Source organism: Myodes glareolus, chromosome 6, assembly GCF_982192425.1.
Source record: "Myodes glareolus chromosome 6, mMyoGla1.1, whole genome shotgun sequence".
Classification (NCBI taxonomy): domain Eukaryota; kingdom Metazoa; phylum Chordata; class Mammalia; order Rodentia; family Cricetidae; genus Myodes; species Myodes glareolus.
In genome coordinates this window covers 48,926,064-48,943,357 of record NC_142031.1, presented here as the reverse complement: position 1 = coordinate 48,943,357, position 17,294 = coordinate 48,926,064, and the positions used below count along the sequence as shown (strand labels likewise).

General features: G+C 45.8%; 1 protein-coding gene across 4 annotated transcripts in view; it reads left to right on the top strand.

Moving 5' to 3' along the window:
* Nucleotides 1-17,294, top strand: part of Akap8l (A-kinase anchoring protein 8 like) — a 34,556-nt gene that overhangs the window by 13,136 nt on the left and 4,126 nt on the right. For 2 of the 4 annotated variants that reach the window (XM_048439949.2, XM_048439952.2), the window contains exons 3-12: nt 2,058-2,090; nt 2,344-2,584; nt 4,294-4,747; nt 4,829-4,925; nt 5,011-5,081; nt 5,407-5,470; nt 6,338-6,446; nt 7,877-8,018; nt 8,105-8,210; nt 8,415-8,545. In XM_048439949.2, the coding sequence (XP_048295906.1) occupies nt 2,058-2,090; nt 2,344-2,584; nt 4,294-4,747; nt 4,829-4,925; nt 5,011-5,081; nt 5,407-5,470; nt 6,338-6,446; nt 7,877-8,018; nt 8,105-8,210; nt 8,415-8,545 (1,448 nt within the window). The remainder of the gene's footprint in view (nt 1-2,057; nt 2,091-2,343; nt 2,585-4,293; nt 4,748-4,828; nt 4,926-5,010; nt 5,082-5,406; nt 5,471-6,337; nt 6,447-7,876; nt 8,019-8,104; nt 8,211-8,414; nt 8,546-17,294) is intronic. The other 2 variants (XM_048439950.1, XM_048439951.1) reach the window with 2 other exon arrangements.

The following is a 17,294-nucleotide window of genomic DNA, read 5'->3' as shown; positions in this document are numbered from 1 at the left end:
TATTAGTTATATTATAATTTATACTATTCATGTCTATGTTAGCCACATGTCTGGGTAACTTATTCAGTGAGGCAGTCACATCTTGCTTCTTCTGTGGCTGGGTCAGGACCGCAGATCAAGCTTTCCTCTTCCCAGAATTCTCTGTTCTCATTGACCACCTCTTCTTCCTGTCTGATTGTCCTGCCTATACTTCCTGCCTGGCTACTGGCCAATCAGCGTTTATTTAAAATATAATTGACAGACTGCAGACCATCATCCCACACCATTCCATTTAATTTCCCCATTTCTCTGTCATTCACTAAGCTGTCTTCTCACTGTGGTTTAGTTTTCTGCCCAAGGATAAGTTTGGTTTGTCTGTCAGTGGAGCAGAGATAGCATGCACTAGGAGGTGACTGGGGCTCTCACCAGAGGGACTAGCAGAGTGGGCATCTTTGCTGTGTGTCCCTCTGGGGAATCCCATTGACTCAATTCTCATGTGACTTTTGCACCTTTGGACTTTACTCTCCTAAAGGTATAGATTTTTACTACATGTGATCAGACTCAGAGTACATTTAGTTTATGATTCAGATTGTTCTTTTTTAAGCTAGGGGTTATGCTTTCCCCAACACAAAGTGTTTTGTTGTTTGTTTTGTTTTGTTTTGAGACAGTGTTAAAAATCTGATACAGTCTCATAGCCTGGAACTTTCTGTGTAGACCTTGACGACCTTGAATTCGCAGAGTTCTGCTTGCCTCTGTCCCCTGAGATTTTTTTTAAGCAGGGTCTCACTATGTAGCCAAGGATGGCCTGGGACTTATTGTGTAGCCTACACTTGCTTTGAACTTGAACAGATCCTTCAGCCTCTGAAGTGCTAGAATTACAGATGTACATCACAATGATTGGTTCTGGGAACTGTTCTTCCCCTGTTGAATTGTGCACCTAGTAGCTATGATGGCATCATTCAAGGACTTCTTGGCCCTCCCTCCCTGTTAAGGCAGATGTTTAGGGTTCCTGGACCATCAGTTTCCCCGCTCCAGTTAGGTGATAGGGTGTGTTGCATGGCTTTTCCTGGAGCATTGGGAATAAATGTCTATACCCTAAGTATAGTTGAGTGTGTGTGTGTGTGTGTGTGTGTGTGTGTGTGTGTGAGTGTGTTTGTGTGTGTGTGTGTATGAAGAAAATCCAGTTCAGTCTAGCTTGGTGAACCTGAGTTTAATTGAGGTTACTTACAGGAGCATGGGTGAGGGATTATTCCTAGGAGCGCATATAATTTACTGGCATCTACATCACAGAAAAGTCTTCCTCAAAGCAATTATTAACTGTTCATGTGTCTTTGGGTAGAGAAGTAACCTTGTGTGCTGTTCACTGCTTTCCTAAGTGAATTCAGGTAGACTCAGTCTTGTGAGGACATCATGAGGGCAGCGACACCTCATCTGATTTTAAGCCAGCAATGACCATGTAGTACTCAGAGGGCAGAGCTCCACAGTCACGTGATGATTTCGTTGTGAATATGTACTTTCTGTACAGTAGTTTGTTGTCATATTTGTCCTTTCAGTACATCAGTCACCAATCATTCAGTAATTTGTTATTTTATAATGCAGGATAAAACTCTATCTCTGACTTTTATCCCTAGACTTCATTACTAAAACATAGTTAGCTAGCTTGTATTTGATATGTTTATATACAAGTTTCCTTAGGCCTTTACTTGCTAGGCAGACCATGTAACCTGTAGTCTCTGAGGCACTGTGAGCTCTCTTCTTCCTCCAGTTAGTGCTTATCCAGCAGTGGGAAGGTCATCTTATAAGTCTGTAGGGAAGAATTGTAGAAGCCAAGTTTATTACCTGAGAGGTTATAAACAGGAGGCTCCTTAAATACCCATGTCCTCAGAGCCCCAGAATGCTGAATATCAGGGCAAGGAGTGACCAGGTATGTCTGTGTGGTATTGTTCAATGTATAGCACCTTGGAAAGTTGAGTCAGATACTGAGAGCAGTTGTACTTTTGAATTAAATTGTATTAAGCTAAAGTTCATATTATACTAGAAGCTACTGTAGAAATAATTGCCCTTTTTGCTTTTTGTAGGATATGGAACTTGGAACTCTGGGACAAATAGAGGCAAGTATCTGGCCATGCTCATCTCCTTTGGGCTATACCAGTTATGTTTCTCTAACTGCCTGTGTGATCAAGCAGGGTTTAGGTGGATGTCTCTGAGACTGGCACAGGAAGCCAACCCAGCCTCAAGTGGCTAAGAGTTCCCCTATCTTGTTTTTGGCCAAAAAACATTTTTTGTTTTCCTGTGTTTATCTCTGCTTCCTCCTCCCTTCTTCTCACCTCCTCTATCTTTGACCCTCTGTCTTCCTAACTGCAGGCTACGAGAACTATGGTTATGGCTATGGCTATGGCCAGGATAACGCCACCAACTATGGGTATGGTATGGCCACTTCACACTCTTGGGAAATGGCTAACTCTGACACAAATGCAAACCCTAGTGCCTCGGGTAGCGCCAGTGCCGATTCCGTTTTATCCAGAATTAACCAGCGCTTAGATATGATGCCACACTTGGAGACAGACATGATACAAGGAGGTGTGTACGGCTCAGGTGGAGAAAGGTGAGTTTGGGTGCTGCTAGGGGCTAAGGCTCTTCAGGGTTGACACTGTCTGCTGGAACCTTTCCTGAACACTCCTAGGTGTCTACTTTGTCTCCTTGCTCTGTGCTTCCCAGACTCTGTGCTCCTAATGAGGTCCGTTGTGCTTCCCTTTTCTGACCTGTCATCCTCCCTGCTAACCCCCTATTTCCACCTCCTCTTTGTGCAGGGGGACAGCAGGCCCCAGTTGTCTTGACTTGACTATACCCACAGAATAACTCCTCAGGAGCAGAGTATCTAATGTCTCCCTTCGAGACAGCTAGGTATTCAGTCTGGATTATGGCATCTCGCACAGTGCCAGAGCAGGGCAAATTGGGTTTGGTGAGAAGAGTGAGATAAGCTTTTGGGGATTAACCACTGGGAGCCAGGTCATCTCCACCCTAGAGGCTAGTCAGTTAAGAGTACTTAATGGCCACTTGCTGGTGCCTTATAAATGTGAACTGAATTTGTTGAAAGCACCTCTGGGAGAAACATTATCCTAGTTTTGTAGATAGGTCTACTGAAGTGCAAGCAGGTCACACTTTTTGCCTGAATATAAGTAAATGGTGGGACTGTGCCTCCCCCTCAGATCTGTCCCGCAGCAGAGGATCCCATATGTGTGTTGTCATTGACTGAATTGATTATGGCTTGGTTAGGGACAGTGCTTGTGTCATAGTAAGAAGGGCACATCTATTTCTAGCATAGGATGAAGGGAAGCTGGATAGCTTCAAATAGTAGATGGGGAGACCAAGCAGTGAGGAGGTAGGGACCGGTCTGGTCACTGAGAGGACCAAATAAAGTCTCAGGACTCCTGGGGAAGAGCAAGAGACTTGGCTTACATGGTTCACACTGCTGCAGCGTAGCTTGCTATAGCATCGAAACTTGGAAGCAGTGCCTGGAATAAATGGCAAGTGCCATATCTTTTTAACTGTTGATGATTCCTAGTAAGGCTTGGAAAAGAAACTACAGATAGGACCGTATATCTATGAGGTATATGGGAAGTGAGCCTAAGCATGGACTATAGTTGAAGGCAAACCATCTTTGTCCTCAGCAAGTGGTCCAGCCACTTTACTAGGTGCTGTGTTGAAATTTGTGTTTGCCTGTTTTCAGTACTGGGGCTAGAAACCCCAGCCTTGAAGCTAGGCAAATGTTCGTCAGCTGGACTACAAACCCAGCCTTTTCTTACCCCTTGGTAAGCTCATAATATCTCCCAAGAAATGTTGCACATTTCTTCTCACTTGTTCGAGGTAGTAAGAGTTTTACAGGATTTAAGGGTACTCCCAACCATCAAAGATGAAACTAGCCCAGTGTTGTCACAGGTATTGAAAAAAACGTTTTTTGTTCTTGGCTTTGCTCATGAGGAACAGCTTTGACCATTGTAATTGCCGTAGTTTAAATACTTTTCAAAAACTCTGGAGGCAGCCTTGCCCCTCAATTGAATAAGAGCTATCCTTCCCTCTGTCACTACTTAGGGTTCCCAGGCAAGTGCATGGCTGTGTTCAGGTTCACTGTGAAGAGCCCTGCTGTTCTACTCTGTGGCCTTTCTGAGCAGTAAGCCTGTCTTAGAGCCTTTTCTGTTATAGGACTAAGATTGGGGATGACTGAACAGGACATGGCAGGAGCAGTAGGCTAGGCCAGTTGGAGTTGAGGAACTCCAAGGGGCTCTCTCTGATGCTTGTCATCTGTCTCCACAGATATGACTCCTATGAGGCCTGTGACTCAAGGGCTATCCTGAGTGAACGAGACCTCTACAGGTCCGGCTATGACTATGGCGAGCTTGATCCTGAGATGGAAATGGCCTATGAAGGCCAATATGATGCCTACCGTGACCAGTTTCGAATGCGTGGAGGCGATACATTTGGTCCAAGGGCTCAGGGCTGGGCCCGGGATGCCCGGAGTGGACGGCCAATGGCCTCGGGCTATGGGCGCATGTGGGAAGACCCCATGGGGGCCCGGGGCCAGTGCATGCCTGGTGCCTCCCGGCTGCCCTCCCTCTTCTCCCAGAACATCATCCCCGAGTATGGCATGTTCCAGGGCATGCGTGGTGGGGGTGCCTTCTCTGGTGGCTCCCGATTTGGCTTCGGATTTGGCAATGGCATGAAGCAGATGAGGCGGACCTGGAAGACTTGGACCACAGCCGACTTCCGGGTGAATAAGCTGGTGTCCCTCTCCTGATCCTTGCTGGGGTACAGCTACCATCTCTAACTTGGCTGCTTCTTTCTGACTCAGACCAAAAAGAAGAAGAGAAAGCAGGGTGGCAGTCCTGATGAGCCAGACAGCAAAGCTACCAGAACAGACTGCTCAGACAACAGTGACTCAGAGAATGGTAAGTTGTTCTGCCTGGGATCCTGATTCCTGTTCCCTGTCCCAAAGGGACTCCTCAACTGAGCTTGCCTATCCTCCCATTGCAGATGAAGGCACTGAGGGGGAAGCTGCAGAGGGTACTGAAAGTGCTGAGGCTATGGAGAAAGGCTCCCGAGCAGTAAGTAACCCTAGACCCCAGGCTCTTGGTCTCTGCAGGTGGGGCCTAGGAGGACTGAACTGGCTTGAAGAAGCACAGGCTTTGCTACAAGGGTCACAGACAATGTGGTGTCACCTGTATACATGGGTGGTGAGTGGCCAGCACAAGGAGGCTGTGTATCTGGGGGAGAGTACAGACCACTTCACCAGCAATGTGTTTCCTTGGAAGAGATGGGGATGCAGCAGGTGATGGGAAGGGGTGATGCTCCCAGTTCTGACCTTTAATCCTTTAGAGCCAGTATAAGTAACTGCCCTTTTGAAAGTTGAATTTTAAAATTGTATGTTAGGAAGGAGAGGACGAGGAGGGAAAAGAGGATGGGAGAGAAGAAGGCAAAGAAGATTCAGAGAAAGGTGAGTTTTCCAGGGGTGCCTAGGTACTGGGGAGGCTCTTTCAGGTGCTGATAGTGGGAGGGATCAGCTGAGGGCAGGGTTGTGGCAGAAATATGGCTGGCTGGGGACCTTCCTTATGGGACTGGGTATGTGTAGGAAGGACCTCTTCTTACTTTGTGCCCTCCCAGTCTGCCTGTTTTTCCTAAGCAGAGGTTATAGATGGTATGGCCCCCAGCCTAGCACTTTGGTTTTGCCTTCATGTGGGGCCAGCAAGCAAAAGTATGGGGAGCCCCAAGCACACCCCCTCCCCTTGGTCCCTTAGTAACACACAGTTCCAAGTCCTCAGTGGCTGGTGTCCAAGCTGGGACCCTTGGTGCAGTTTTTACGGCTCTGGTTTGCGTGTCCTCTCCCTTAGCGCCTCTCCAGCCCTTGTTGGGAGTCCGTGTCCCCCCACCTGAGTGATGAGCGCCAGCAGGTACCTAACAGTAAATCCAGCCTCAGCCCACTGTTGCCGCGGTGCCCGGTGGGGGGTGGGCAGGGCCATGTGAACGGCCTCCCTGCATCCCGCCACCCAGTCCCTCTGAACACGCCTGTGTTCCCACCAAGACAGCCTGTCTTTGCCTTCCAGCTTTTCTGCACCCACTCTGCAGAGAGTGAGGGTGTTCCGGAAAATGGAGGGGTCAGTACCTGTCCCCCTTCTCCTGGTGCCTAAGCCAAATCTACTTCCTGCTAAGCCCAGGGCACCCAGTCCTGCTCGTGGCCTGAGGCTTTATGTATACAGCTCCTCTCAGATGGACCCTCTGGAGTGGACAGCGGGTGATCAGCCACAGGTCACAGGGTCTAATCTGTTAGAGTCCTGCTGGTAATTCTGCCCTTCTGTTACCACAGGGGCCCTGACCGCCCAGGATGAGAGCAGCCAGGCCAAGCGCAAGTTGCAAGCAAGCAAGAAAAGCCAAGACAAACAGAAAAAGCGACAGCGAGACCGTATGGTGGAAAGGTAACTAACTGTCTTCCCTCCATCCCTCTGCCTTTGCCTCGCTCTGGGGCTGCCACCAGGAGAGCAGGGCCATAGCTCTGCCATCTCGCCGCCCTCTGGCCTCCCTTGGGAGTCGCCACCTGCTCTGCTGTGCATGGACCCTGCTTCCTGCCAGGCCCAGCTCCCAAGTTCTGACTCGTCCCCTGCCCCTCTGTGGCCACCTGGCGACCGCTGCCATCTATGGCCTGAGACCTGGCACTGCTCAGCACCATTACCCAGAAGTTCCAGCGCTAGGTCACTCAGCGCACAAGCCCTGAGGTGCGCAGGGGGCCCGATGCCCCTGAGGGAGGGGGCCAACTCAACAGAGACTCAAGGTCCAAGGCGCCTGTGCCACCCCAGCTAGCTGCCAAGAGGCCACCGCCGTGCCCAGGAGAGATGACAGCACCTGTGGGCTATGGCAGCCTCTGGGTCTGCTGTTGGCCCTGCCCACCGGCCCTATCAGGCCGGGCCTGTCTGTGGCTGAGCCCTTCACGTCCCTTGGTCGGGTCTGTCTGCCCTCAGGGCTCCCGCACTGGCGCTTGCCTCCTCCGCCTCAGACTCTTGCTCTTGCTGGACCTTCCACTCAGCCTCGCCGGCGCCCGGCCCCTGGGCTCTTCAGACAAAGCTGACCCCGTGGCCCAGATAAGGACGTCCGGCAGAGGTAGGGACCCGCCCCGAGGCCTCGGTGGCGGCTGGCCTCCTCCGCCCCTTGCCACGGTGGCCTGTTCCAGTCCAGGCCCTAGACCCCAGGCTTCTGCTGTGGACACGAGGCCCAGACAGAGCACCTCGCCCAGTGATTCCAGGCTGCCCTCTGGCAGCCAGGCGGGCACCCTCCTTCCAGCTCAGACTGGTCTCTTCTTGGAAGAGGAAGATGAGGCAGCAGGTGCCCAGGCCTGCTGCCTACCATCCCTCCTGACACCACCCCCAGGCATTCTGAGCAGAGGATGGGCTGGGCCTTTGAGTCCCCCCCGACCCCAGAAGGAAGATGCAGCACCTTTTCAGGCACTGCCTCGGGACTACTCCACTCTGCACCTCAGGGCCTCCTGGCTCTCGCCAGGGCATCCTTCCTTCTGATCCCCAGCTGGGCCAAATGCACAAGCTCCTGCCCAGCCTTGCTAGAGAGGCCCTCCGACAACCTTCCAGTGACTTTGCCTGTTTGCAGCAGCAGCTGCCTCGGGTTCAACTGCCTGTGGGAAGAAAGAGTTCTTCCCCTAATCCCTACGTTGCTGTAACTGCAGCCTGCAGACTGTCCCCTTCTGTTCCTGACCCTGTCAGTCCCAGCCTACCCCTCTGCTGGGACTGCACTTCAGTTTGAGGCCTGTTTTCAAGGCCTCCAGCTGGGTTGGGTAAAATAGCAGTAACACTCCCTAGGACCCTTGCAGCCTCAGCTGCTTGTTTCTCTCCTGTGGCAGGATCCAGTTTGTGTGTTCTCTCTGCAAATACCGGACCTTCTATGAGGATGAGATGGGTAGCCACCTTGACAGCAAATTCCACAAGGAACACTTCAAATATGTAGGCACCAAGCTTCCCAAGCAGACAGCTGACTTCCTTCAGGTGAGCGTCTGAGCAGCACATCTGCTGCTGGTTTCTCCAGTCTCTGGAACCCCTGGGCCTGGCACAAACATCTGTGTCTCCGATAGGAATATGTCACCAACAAGACCAAGAAGACAGAAGAGCTCCGAAAAACTGTGGAGGACCTAGATGGTCTGATCCAGCAAATCTACAGAGACCAAGATCTGACCCAAGGTGAGGAGGTTCTATCCCAGCAGGACGGCTGCCACCAGGTAGGCCCCCCCGCCTGCCCTTCTCGGCTTCTCAGTGCAGTGACATGATGGTCCTCTGTTCACTGAGTCTCAGGCTCGGGTGGAAGTGGCAGGGAAAGTTAAGAAGCTAGTCCAATGTCTTTGGCACTTGGGACCAGTGATGACTGCTTCCTTCTGACCCCTACAGAAATTGCTCTGGAGCATTTTGTAAAGAAGGTAGAGGCAGCCCATTGTGCAGCCTGTGACCTCTTCATCCCCATGCAGTTTGGAATCATCCAAAAGCATCTCAAGACTATGGATCATAACCGGAACCGCAGGGTGAGTTGGGGCCCAAGTATCCTCAGATGGGGTTGTAGCCTCTGCTTGCCCATGAGACTGTGAGGGAAGCAAGGGCAAGATGGAAGGCCAAGGAGATACATGCCCTCTTTGACAGAGGTGACATTTAACTGAACTTTTAATGAGCGCCTTGGGATATATCTCCTTCATATGCACAAGGATCAATAGCTAAATTAGTTTCAGAAAACAGAGACCAACAAGTAATACTAATGTGGCTTAAAGAGAGAAGGGCTTAAAGAGAGAAGCTTTAGAGACTTGCTTCTGTCATTGGCAGAGTTCAAGTAGTCAAGTAAAAGTATTAAAGTTAATAATGAACTAGAACATTTGCCCTGAAGTATATAGGGAGCTAGTCTGGGGCCATGTGGAGAAGAATGATTTGGGGAATGAAGAAGAGAAATGCTGGCAATGCAGGAACAGGACACTGGCTTGTGTGAGGAACCAGGAGCTCTGGATGATTCCCATTCCTAGGAACTGAGTAGACGGTGGTGCTGTATTGATTGCAGACAGAAATGTATGGTATGTGATGCAGGGAAAAAAGCACACTTAGTAAGAAAGTTAGTGCATCGTGGCTTGTTTTTTAGTGTGTTCCCAGGCTTTTCTGAGGCCGGAGTATGTGGTGTGTGTTTATTTTGGTGGTTTTTCTTTTGTTGTGTTTTGACCTTATAATTATATCATTTTCCCCTTTCCTTTTCTTCTCCCAAATCCTCCATGTGCCTTCTACTTTTCTCTCTCTGAAATTCGTGGCCTCTTTTTCTTTAATTGTAGTTACATATGAGAATATGTGTGTGCACATGCACTTGCACGCAAGCATGCTCATGTATCTTTGCCTGTTCCTCACTAGATAAATGCAGCCTTCTCAGTCTGCATAATGTCATTTGTATGCTTATGTCTTTAGGACTGATTTAAAATTGGATAACCAAGTATTGCACTCTTCCCTGACTGTTTCTCCCATTCTCAGCATTCTTTAGTTGCCTATAGTTCTTTGTCTAGGATAAGTCCTCTTGAGTTTTCCATTCCACAATAGCATGTCTGTTGGTTTCATCCTGTCCTTTTCAAGTAACGTTTAGGCAGCCGTGTTATGATATTTCACGTATGTAACTTCTGATATTTCTAGAAGATACAATCTCAGCAAATTCCCTGTTCCTTTAGCTCTTACAGTCTTTCACCCCTTCTTCCTCAATGATTACTGAGCCTTAGATCCAAGAGTTATGTTGTAAATGTATCCTTTGGAACTGGACTCCACAGCTCTGCATTTATTGATTGGTTGTGGTTTTCCCCTAATGGTCCCTGACTTTTACAAAGAGAAGTATCCTTGATGGTGATTGAAGACTGCACTTATCTGTGGGGATAATTACAAGTATTTAGAATGTATCTCAGGATTATGTTGGTTTAGTAAAGTGGTAGTTGTAGGTTCTCCTCCAAGATCCATGACTTCATTAGCCCTGGGTAGTTGGTTAGGTTTCCTGTTCCAGGCATGAGTTCCCTCCTATTGAACAGGCCTTAAGTCCAATTAGGGAGAGAAGGTTGTGAAAGTTGTTGAGTGCATTGTGTTAATAAAATGTAGGAACAATTAGCAATAACTAAGAAAATATAAAGTCAGAATTTTGCCTGTGATGAAATTACAGGTGAGGTAATTTTAGTGCAGTTTAAATGCTACACGTTTGAAAGTTTCAAACTAGCTAGATAGGATGGTGGCTCACACCAGTAATCCCATCATGTGGGAGGCCAAGACAGAAGGGTTGTTGTTAGCTCCAGGCCAGCCTGGGCTACAAAGTAAAGCTCTATTCAAGAAAGAAAAGAGCCGGGCAGTGGTGGCACACACCTTTAATCCCAGCACTCAGAACTGGGAGGCAGAGGCAGGCGGATGTCTGTGAGTTCAAGGCTAATCTGGTGACAAAATACCTGACCATTAAAGCAGCATAAAGAAGGTGAAGTTTGGGGGCTGGAGAGATGGCTCAGAGGTTAAGAGCACTGCCTGTTCTTCTAAAGGTCCTGAATTCAATTCCCAGCAACCACATGGTGGCTCACAACCATCTGTAATAGGATCTGGTGCCCTCTTCTGGCCTGCAGGCATACACACAGACAGAATATTATATATATAATAAATAAATAAGTTTAAAAAAAAAGAAGAAGGTGAAGTTTATATTGGTTCAAAGTTCAAAGGTACAGTCCACCATGGTGGGGAAGTCATGGTAGCAGGAGTTTGAGACAGCTAGTCGCATTATGTAACACCATGGAATCAGCCAGTCTTGGCTTCTTATAATCATCTCAGGGTCACAGAGACAGGTAGATTTCTAAAGATCTTTGATCAGCCAGTCTAGATAAATTAATGACCCTCAGGTTCAGTGAGGGATCCTGAATCAAAACACAAGCACACATACACTAGCTAGTACATACCCTATATATAGACACAGCTTTTTTTTTAGATTAGAATTCAGTGGTTTTGGGTAGATCCCACAGACCACAGAGGTCTACAACCACACCATAGTCGGCTATAGAACACACTAGCTGTTACCTACCCCTAGCTTTTCATTCAGCCCTGGTTCTAGGAAGTTTCCAGTTTACTGTTTATTTGCCTATTTCTGACATTGCTTATAGATACTCAAATAATGCATGGTCTGTGACTGCTTCTTTTTCTGTAAGCATGGTATTTTCAGGGATCTCTAAATTGTACCATGTATCAATTTCATTCTATGTATGGCTTAATATATTCATTGTCTAAATATTTTGAGTTTTGGTTTGGTTTGGTTTTTTGAGACAGGGTGTCTCTGTGTAACAGCCCTAACTGCCCTGTGTAACAGCCCTAACTGCCCTAGCTCTTAGACTAGGCTGGCCTCAAACTCACAGGGATCCACCTGCCTCTGCCTCCCAAGTGCTGGGATTAAAGGCGTGTGCCACCACTGCCCTGCTTGTTTTGGTTTTTTAAATTCACTCATCTTCTTAGGCAGTGGTTTTCAACCTTCCTAATGCTGTAACCCTTTAATATAGTTTCTTATATTATGGTGACCCCAACTATAATTATTTTTGTTGCTATTTCATAATAATTTTGCTACTGTTATAAATTGTAATGTAAATATTGAGATGTGACCCCTATGAAAGAGTCATTCAACACCCTCCCCCTAGGGATCATGACCCACAGGTTGAGAACCACTGCTCTTAGGTATTTGAGTTGTTTCCAGCTTTTGGCTATAAAGAATAATGATCTTAGGAACATTTGTTTACCAGTTAACATGTGGGCATGTTTTTTGTTTTTTTATTTCTCTTGGCTATATATTTAGGAATAGAATGTCTGCATGAAAGTATAACTCTTAATTGCTTTAAGCAACTGACATTGTTTTCCAAAGTAGCTACGCTATTTTATATACTCACAGGCATCATGGAAATGTTCAAGCTTCTCTATATTCTCACCAGTGTTATTTGTTTGGAATGGGGTCTCATGTAACCCAGACTGACCTCTTTATGTAGCTGAACACCTGCTCCTCCTGTCTGGAATTATAACCATGTGTCCTCGTGCCAATTTTATTTAGTGTTGGAGATCAGTCTTGTGACCTTATGCATGCTAGGCTAGCAGTCTGCCTGCTGAACTTACATCCCCAGCCTTTTCAACAGTGTTTACTACCTAACACTTGGTCTAGCCATCCTAGTGAGTAAAAAGTGCTGTTTTTGGGGAAGAATCTACTCAGATACCTAGATCATTTAAAAATTCTGTTGTTTTCAGTTATTAGGGTTTTTATTTGTACTGCTGTGGACTGAATACAGGGCCTTGTCCACGCTAAGGTAGCCGTCTTCTCACTAACCTGTATCTTCAGTCATTTACTTCTTTGTGTATTTGAGACACAAGTCCCTTATGTGATAGGATGTGCAAATTCTTTACCATTTTGTAGGGTTTTCCACTTTATTTTTTCCAGAGTATCACTATATACCTCTGACTGTCCTGGAATTCACAGCGTAGACTAGGCTGGCCTCATAGAGATCTGCCTGCCTCTTGCTCCCATGTGCCAGGATTAAAGGTGTGAACCACCATGCCCAGATACTTTTTCACTTTCTTGATGTATCTTTTACTTCACAGAAGAATTTGTTACCCAGCTTAAAATGTATTTTTAGTTGCCACTTTGAAATATGATGAAACTGCCAGGCTGTAGTGACACCTATTTTGATGAATGAGTACTCAAATTACTCAGTTATATAAGGTAAACTGTTGTATGAAATCACTGTAAGAAAAGCTACATCTGCCAGTGGTTGTGGGTGGTGGTGGCAATGGTGGTGGTAGTGGTATTGGTGGCAGCACAGGACTTTAATCCCAGCACTCAAGAGGCAGAGCAGGCCAATCTCGGAGTTCAGAGCCAACCTTGTCCACTGAACAAGTCCCAGGACAGCCAAGGCTATGCAGAGACACCCTGTATCAAAAACAAACAAACAAACAAACAAAGAAAAAAAACTGACATCCAGCCACTGTTTCATAGATTGCTTCCTGTTTGCTGTTAGAGGTTTTTGTTTGTTTGTTGTTTTAAATATGGATCAGTTTCCTTTGACTATCTTATAATTTAGACGTCTTAGAAACCACATTGTGACTGACCCCTCACCCTCCACATTGTAGCCATCTTGTTAATCTTTGCTTATCTGTGTGTTTAATGACTAGCCACATTCTGTTTTGTTTTGTTTTGTTTTTTCCTTTATATGGGTATTAGAGTTAGACTCCCAGCCTTATACATTATAAACAATCACTGTACTACAAAATTACATTCCCAGGACAAGCCAAATTCTTTAGTGAGGTATTTGCTAATGAGGTCTTTTTCATTCCTATGGTGAGAATTTGATGTTATCCTTCAAGGGAGGAAATCATGGACATGTCACTGCTACCCCGAAATGATTGTGAATCACCTATCTCTTTCTTAGTCACACCAGCTAATGAACTATATTAATTTCTGACTGGTTGTTCTTTTGTTTTTAGCTGCTCCCTGGAATTTAACTTGCTCTCTAATTTGAACATTTAAATCATGGCTTTTGGACTGAGGTATGGCTCAGTGGTAGAATGGTTCTCTAGCATGCATTGACACCCTGAGTTCAGTCCTAGCTCCCATTTACCCCAGTTGGGACTTCTTACAGGGTTAGTTTTTGAAATTATTGTTTGACATTTATTCTCAATCCAGGAAGGCTTTCTTAGCGCCTATGCTGGTTCTTTGTAACACAATCTCTAGTTCATCTTGGATCTTCCAGGCGCCTTCTACATTCTCCATTGGTTTGAAAGAGCCTTTCATCTTGAACGTCATTCTTGGTGATGGAGTTCATTCCTTTGGGAGATACTGAGAGGGTGGTCTCTAAGGGATTCTTCCAAAGCAGAGTTTGAGCCAAGGCTTGAAGAATGAAGGCAAATAAACACTTTTCTTTGTGTTACTCCTCAGCTTTTAGAAAGAGATGAGGAACATGAGCTGACTCTAGCCTGTCTCTTAGCTTCTCTCTCAGCCTGGGCCCTTTCCTTTATGAACAAATCAAGGATATGTGGGTCCTTATAGTCTTAGCATGCTGTGCTCTAAGGCAAACCTTGACTCTTTATGGCAACTAAGCTGTTATCTCTTTATCAAGAATTGAGCCTCTGCAACAGGTAGCAGGGACAGGAAGAGAAATGCAGTTGTTGCTGCCACTGGTCAAAGTATTTTCTTCATTAAGCATTTCTTCATCTTCTGTTTGTCCTTTGAAACATTTCCAGAAACTTAAAATGGTAGGTTTTATTTTCAAGTTTTCATCAGTTTCATTAGAACTTGGATTCCCCAGAGCCCTCAGGCTGCTGTTCTAAATGTCTGTCCTCTCTAAGTAACATTTTTAGGATGTTACTGTGCGTGCGTGTTAGTGTTTGGGAGGGTTGTGTAGGTTTGGACAGTATATACTTGCACATACATTCAGTATGCTTTGAAGACTAGATGACAACTATAGGATGTCGTTCCGGAGTCACTGCGAACCCCTTTCTGTCTGCCTGCCTTCTTTCCTTTCTTTCTGCTTTTGACAGTCTCTTAACTGGCCTAGTTAGACGCCAGCAAACCCCAGGGACCAGTTTGTCTCCACTTCACTACTAGGAGTGCAAACCCATGCCACCACAACCACTTTTTATATGGTGTCCGAGGGTTGAACTCAGATCCTCATATTTGCATAGCAAGTGCTTGACTGAGCCATCTCACCAGCTACTGCTTTCTGGTTTTTGTGTGTTTATTTTGTTTTCTTTGAGTTTGCATCTCACTATGTAGCCTAGGCTAGCCTTCAAGTCTCAATGCCCTTGCCAAGTGCTGGGATTACAGGCATCTGCCTGTTACATCCACCTGTGAAGCCTTTTTAACTTTAATTCCAAAAATCAGATAAAGATAATACCAAGAGGGGCTGGAGAGATGGCTCAGAGGTTAAGAGCATTGCCTGCTCTTCCAAAGGTCCCGAGTTCAATTCCCAGCAACCACATGGTGGCTCACAACCATCTGTAATGAGGTCTGGTGCCCTGTTCTGGCCTGCAGGCATGCACACAGACAGAATATTGTATACTAAATAAACAAATATTTTTTTAAAAAAAAAAAGATAATACCAAGATGAAACTATAAATTAGCTTACTATTAAAGATGGGAAGGTATAAAGAGAAAATATAACCTAGTAGTAATTTAAACACATAATAAACTATAATTAGCCATCAGGCAGTGTTAGCACATGCCTTTGATCTCAGCACCCAGCGGGAGGGGGAGGGAGAGAGGGTGGGAGAGGGTGGGAGAGAGAAGGGGGCGAGAGAGAGAGATATTAGCCTGAGATCTGCAACTGCAAAGGATGACTCAGTAAGACTCTAGCAATATTCTTGAAATAAAATACTGGAAGGGGAAGTGTACACACTGTAACAGCAATCTTTTTTAAAATTACAGTTATTCTTTTGTTTGTGTGTGGTGGCATGCATGTACACTACATACATGTGGAAGTCTTGGACAGCTTTCTTTTTTGGGAGTTAGGATTTCTCCCTCTATCCTGTGGGTCCCAGGGACAAAACTCGAGACCCTAGATTTGGCAGGCTGTACTTCACCCATTGAAGCCATCTTACTAGCCCATGGGTAACATTCTTAGAGAAGCTGAGTGATTATAACAAAGTGGTCTTAAGGTTAGTGGAATGTGGTAAAGGGATGGGATTTAAGATATAAAAAAGGCATGTTTAACAGTGACCAGAAATTCTAGACAAAAGGCAGTTTTGAGTTCAGAGACTTGCTAAGCAGATTAAAACTTACTGCAAAGCTAATATAATTCAATATTTAAAAAGCTGACATGGGCCAGTAATTAACGACTAGACAGTCTCACAAGAGCCCAGTGTGTCTCAGAACTCAGCATTTGTTTAACTCAGTGTTAGTGAATGCAGGTAGGACTAGGAGATTCTGGTGAATCTTCTTGGAGTTTCAGAAAGCTTATCTGGTATTATATTGACCTCTGTCTGGATCTGGGAAAGAACCTTATAGTTAAATAGTTAATAATTTTTCAAGGATAAGTAAAGTGGAATAAAGTCCTATGTTGAGCTACCAAATTACTGAAAAGAAAGCTTGTTCTCTAGAGCCCTTATGGAGGTGGGGGGGTGGGAGCTTATCTCACTAAAGTCCTCATGGAGACGTGTGTATACTTGTTTCTCTAGAGCTGTTACGGAGGTGGGGGTGGATATTTGTTTTCTCTAAAGTCTTTTTGGAGGTGTGAGGGTCTGCTTGTTCTCTAGACCCCTTATGGAGATGTGAGGATGTGTGGGTGGGTGGGTGTGTGTTGTGTGTGCATGTGTGCTGAGATTGAGTCCAGGGTCTTACATTTGCTATGCCATGTTTCACCAAGTTACATCCCCAGCCCTGAATTTTAAATTTATAAAAAAATAGAATTGCTGGGCAGTGTTGGCACATACCTTTAATCCCAGTACTTGGAGGCAAAGACAGGCAGATCTCTCAGTTAAAGCCAGCCTGGTCTACAGAGCAAGTTCCAGAACAGCCAGGGCTACACAGAGAAACCTTATCTTGGAAAAACAAACAAGCAAACAAAAAATAAGATTATAGACCTATATTTCAGTTTAGTAGGAAAATACTGATGCATTTTATAAACTTGTGAAAAAGAAAGTTGTATCCCTGCTTCATACCATGTACTGAATTCTAGAGACTTTAAATGTGAAAAATAAAAGATCAGGAGATCGGAGAGAAAATTAGATCGTGTTTTTACCTTGACTGTTCAAATAAATCTTTCTGAGCAGGCCAAGCACTCTGGAAGCTATGGGAGTTGACCTTACAGAAACTCTGGACAGTTATTTCAGTGTGCACATCAGAGCACACAGGGTTGGTTGCTGGAGGCCAGGGCAGTAGAAGAGCAAAGATCCTTTTTATCTGACAGCAAAGACATAACAGCCAATGCTGAGAAGAGGCAGGTAAGAGGAGTCTGTTTTGCCTGATCTGGCCTTGAGTCTTTGGGCTCAGATGATCTTTCTGCCTCTGCTTCTGCAGTAGCTGGTCCTCCAGATGCATCCCACTGACCAGGTCAGGCTCTACTTTTCTCCTGAGTGCTGTACAGTCGGTTGTTTTAAGGCTAGTGCAGCTATGTGTGAGTCACTGTTGGACTAGAGGCTTAAGGAGACACTAGATAATCAGGCACTATCACTTGGTATTACTCATCTGGTTAGAATTAAAAGCACCAACCTGAAAGTATATAAGCTGTACAGTATTTTTTTTTAAATATTTCTCATGTTTAGTCATTA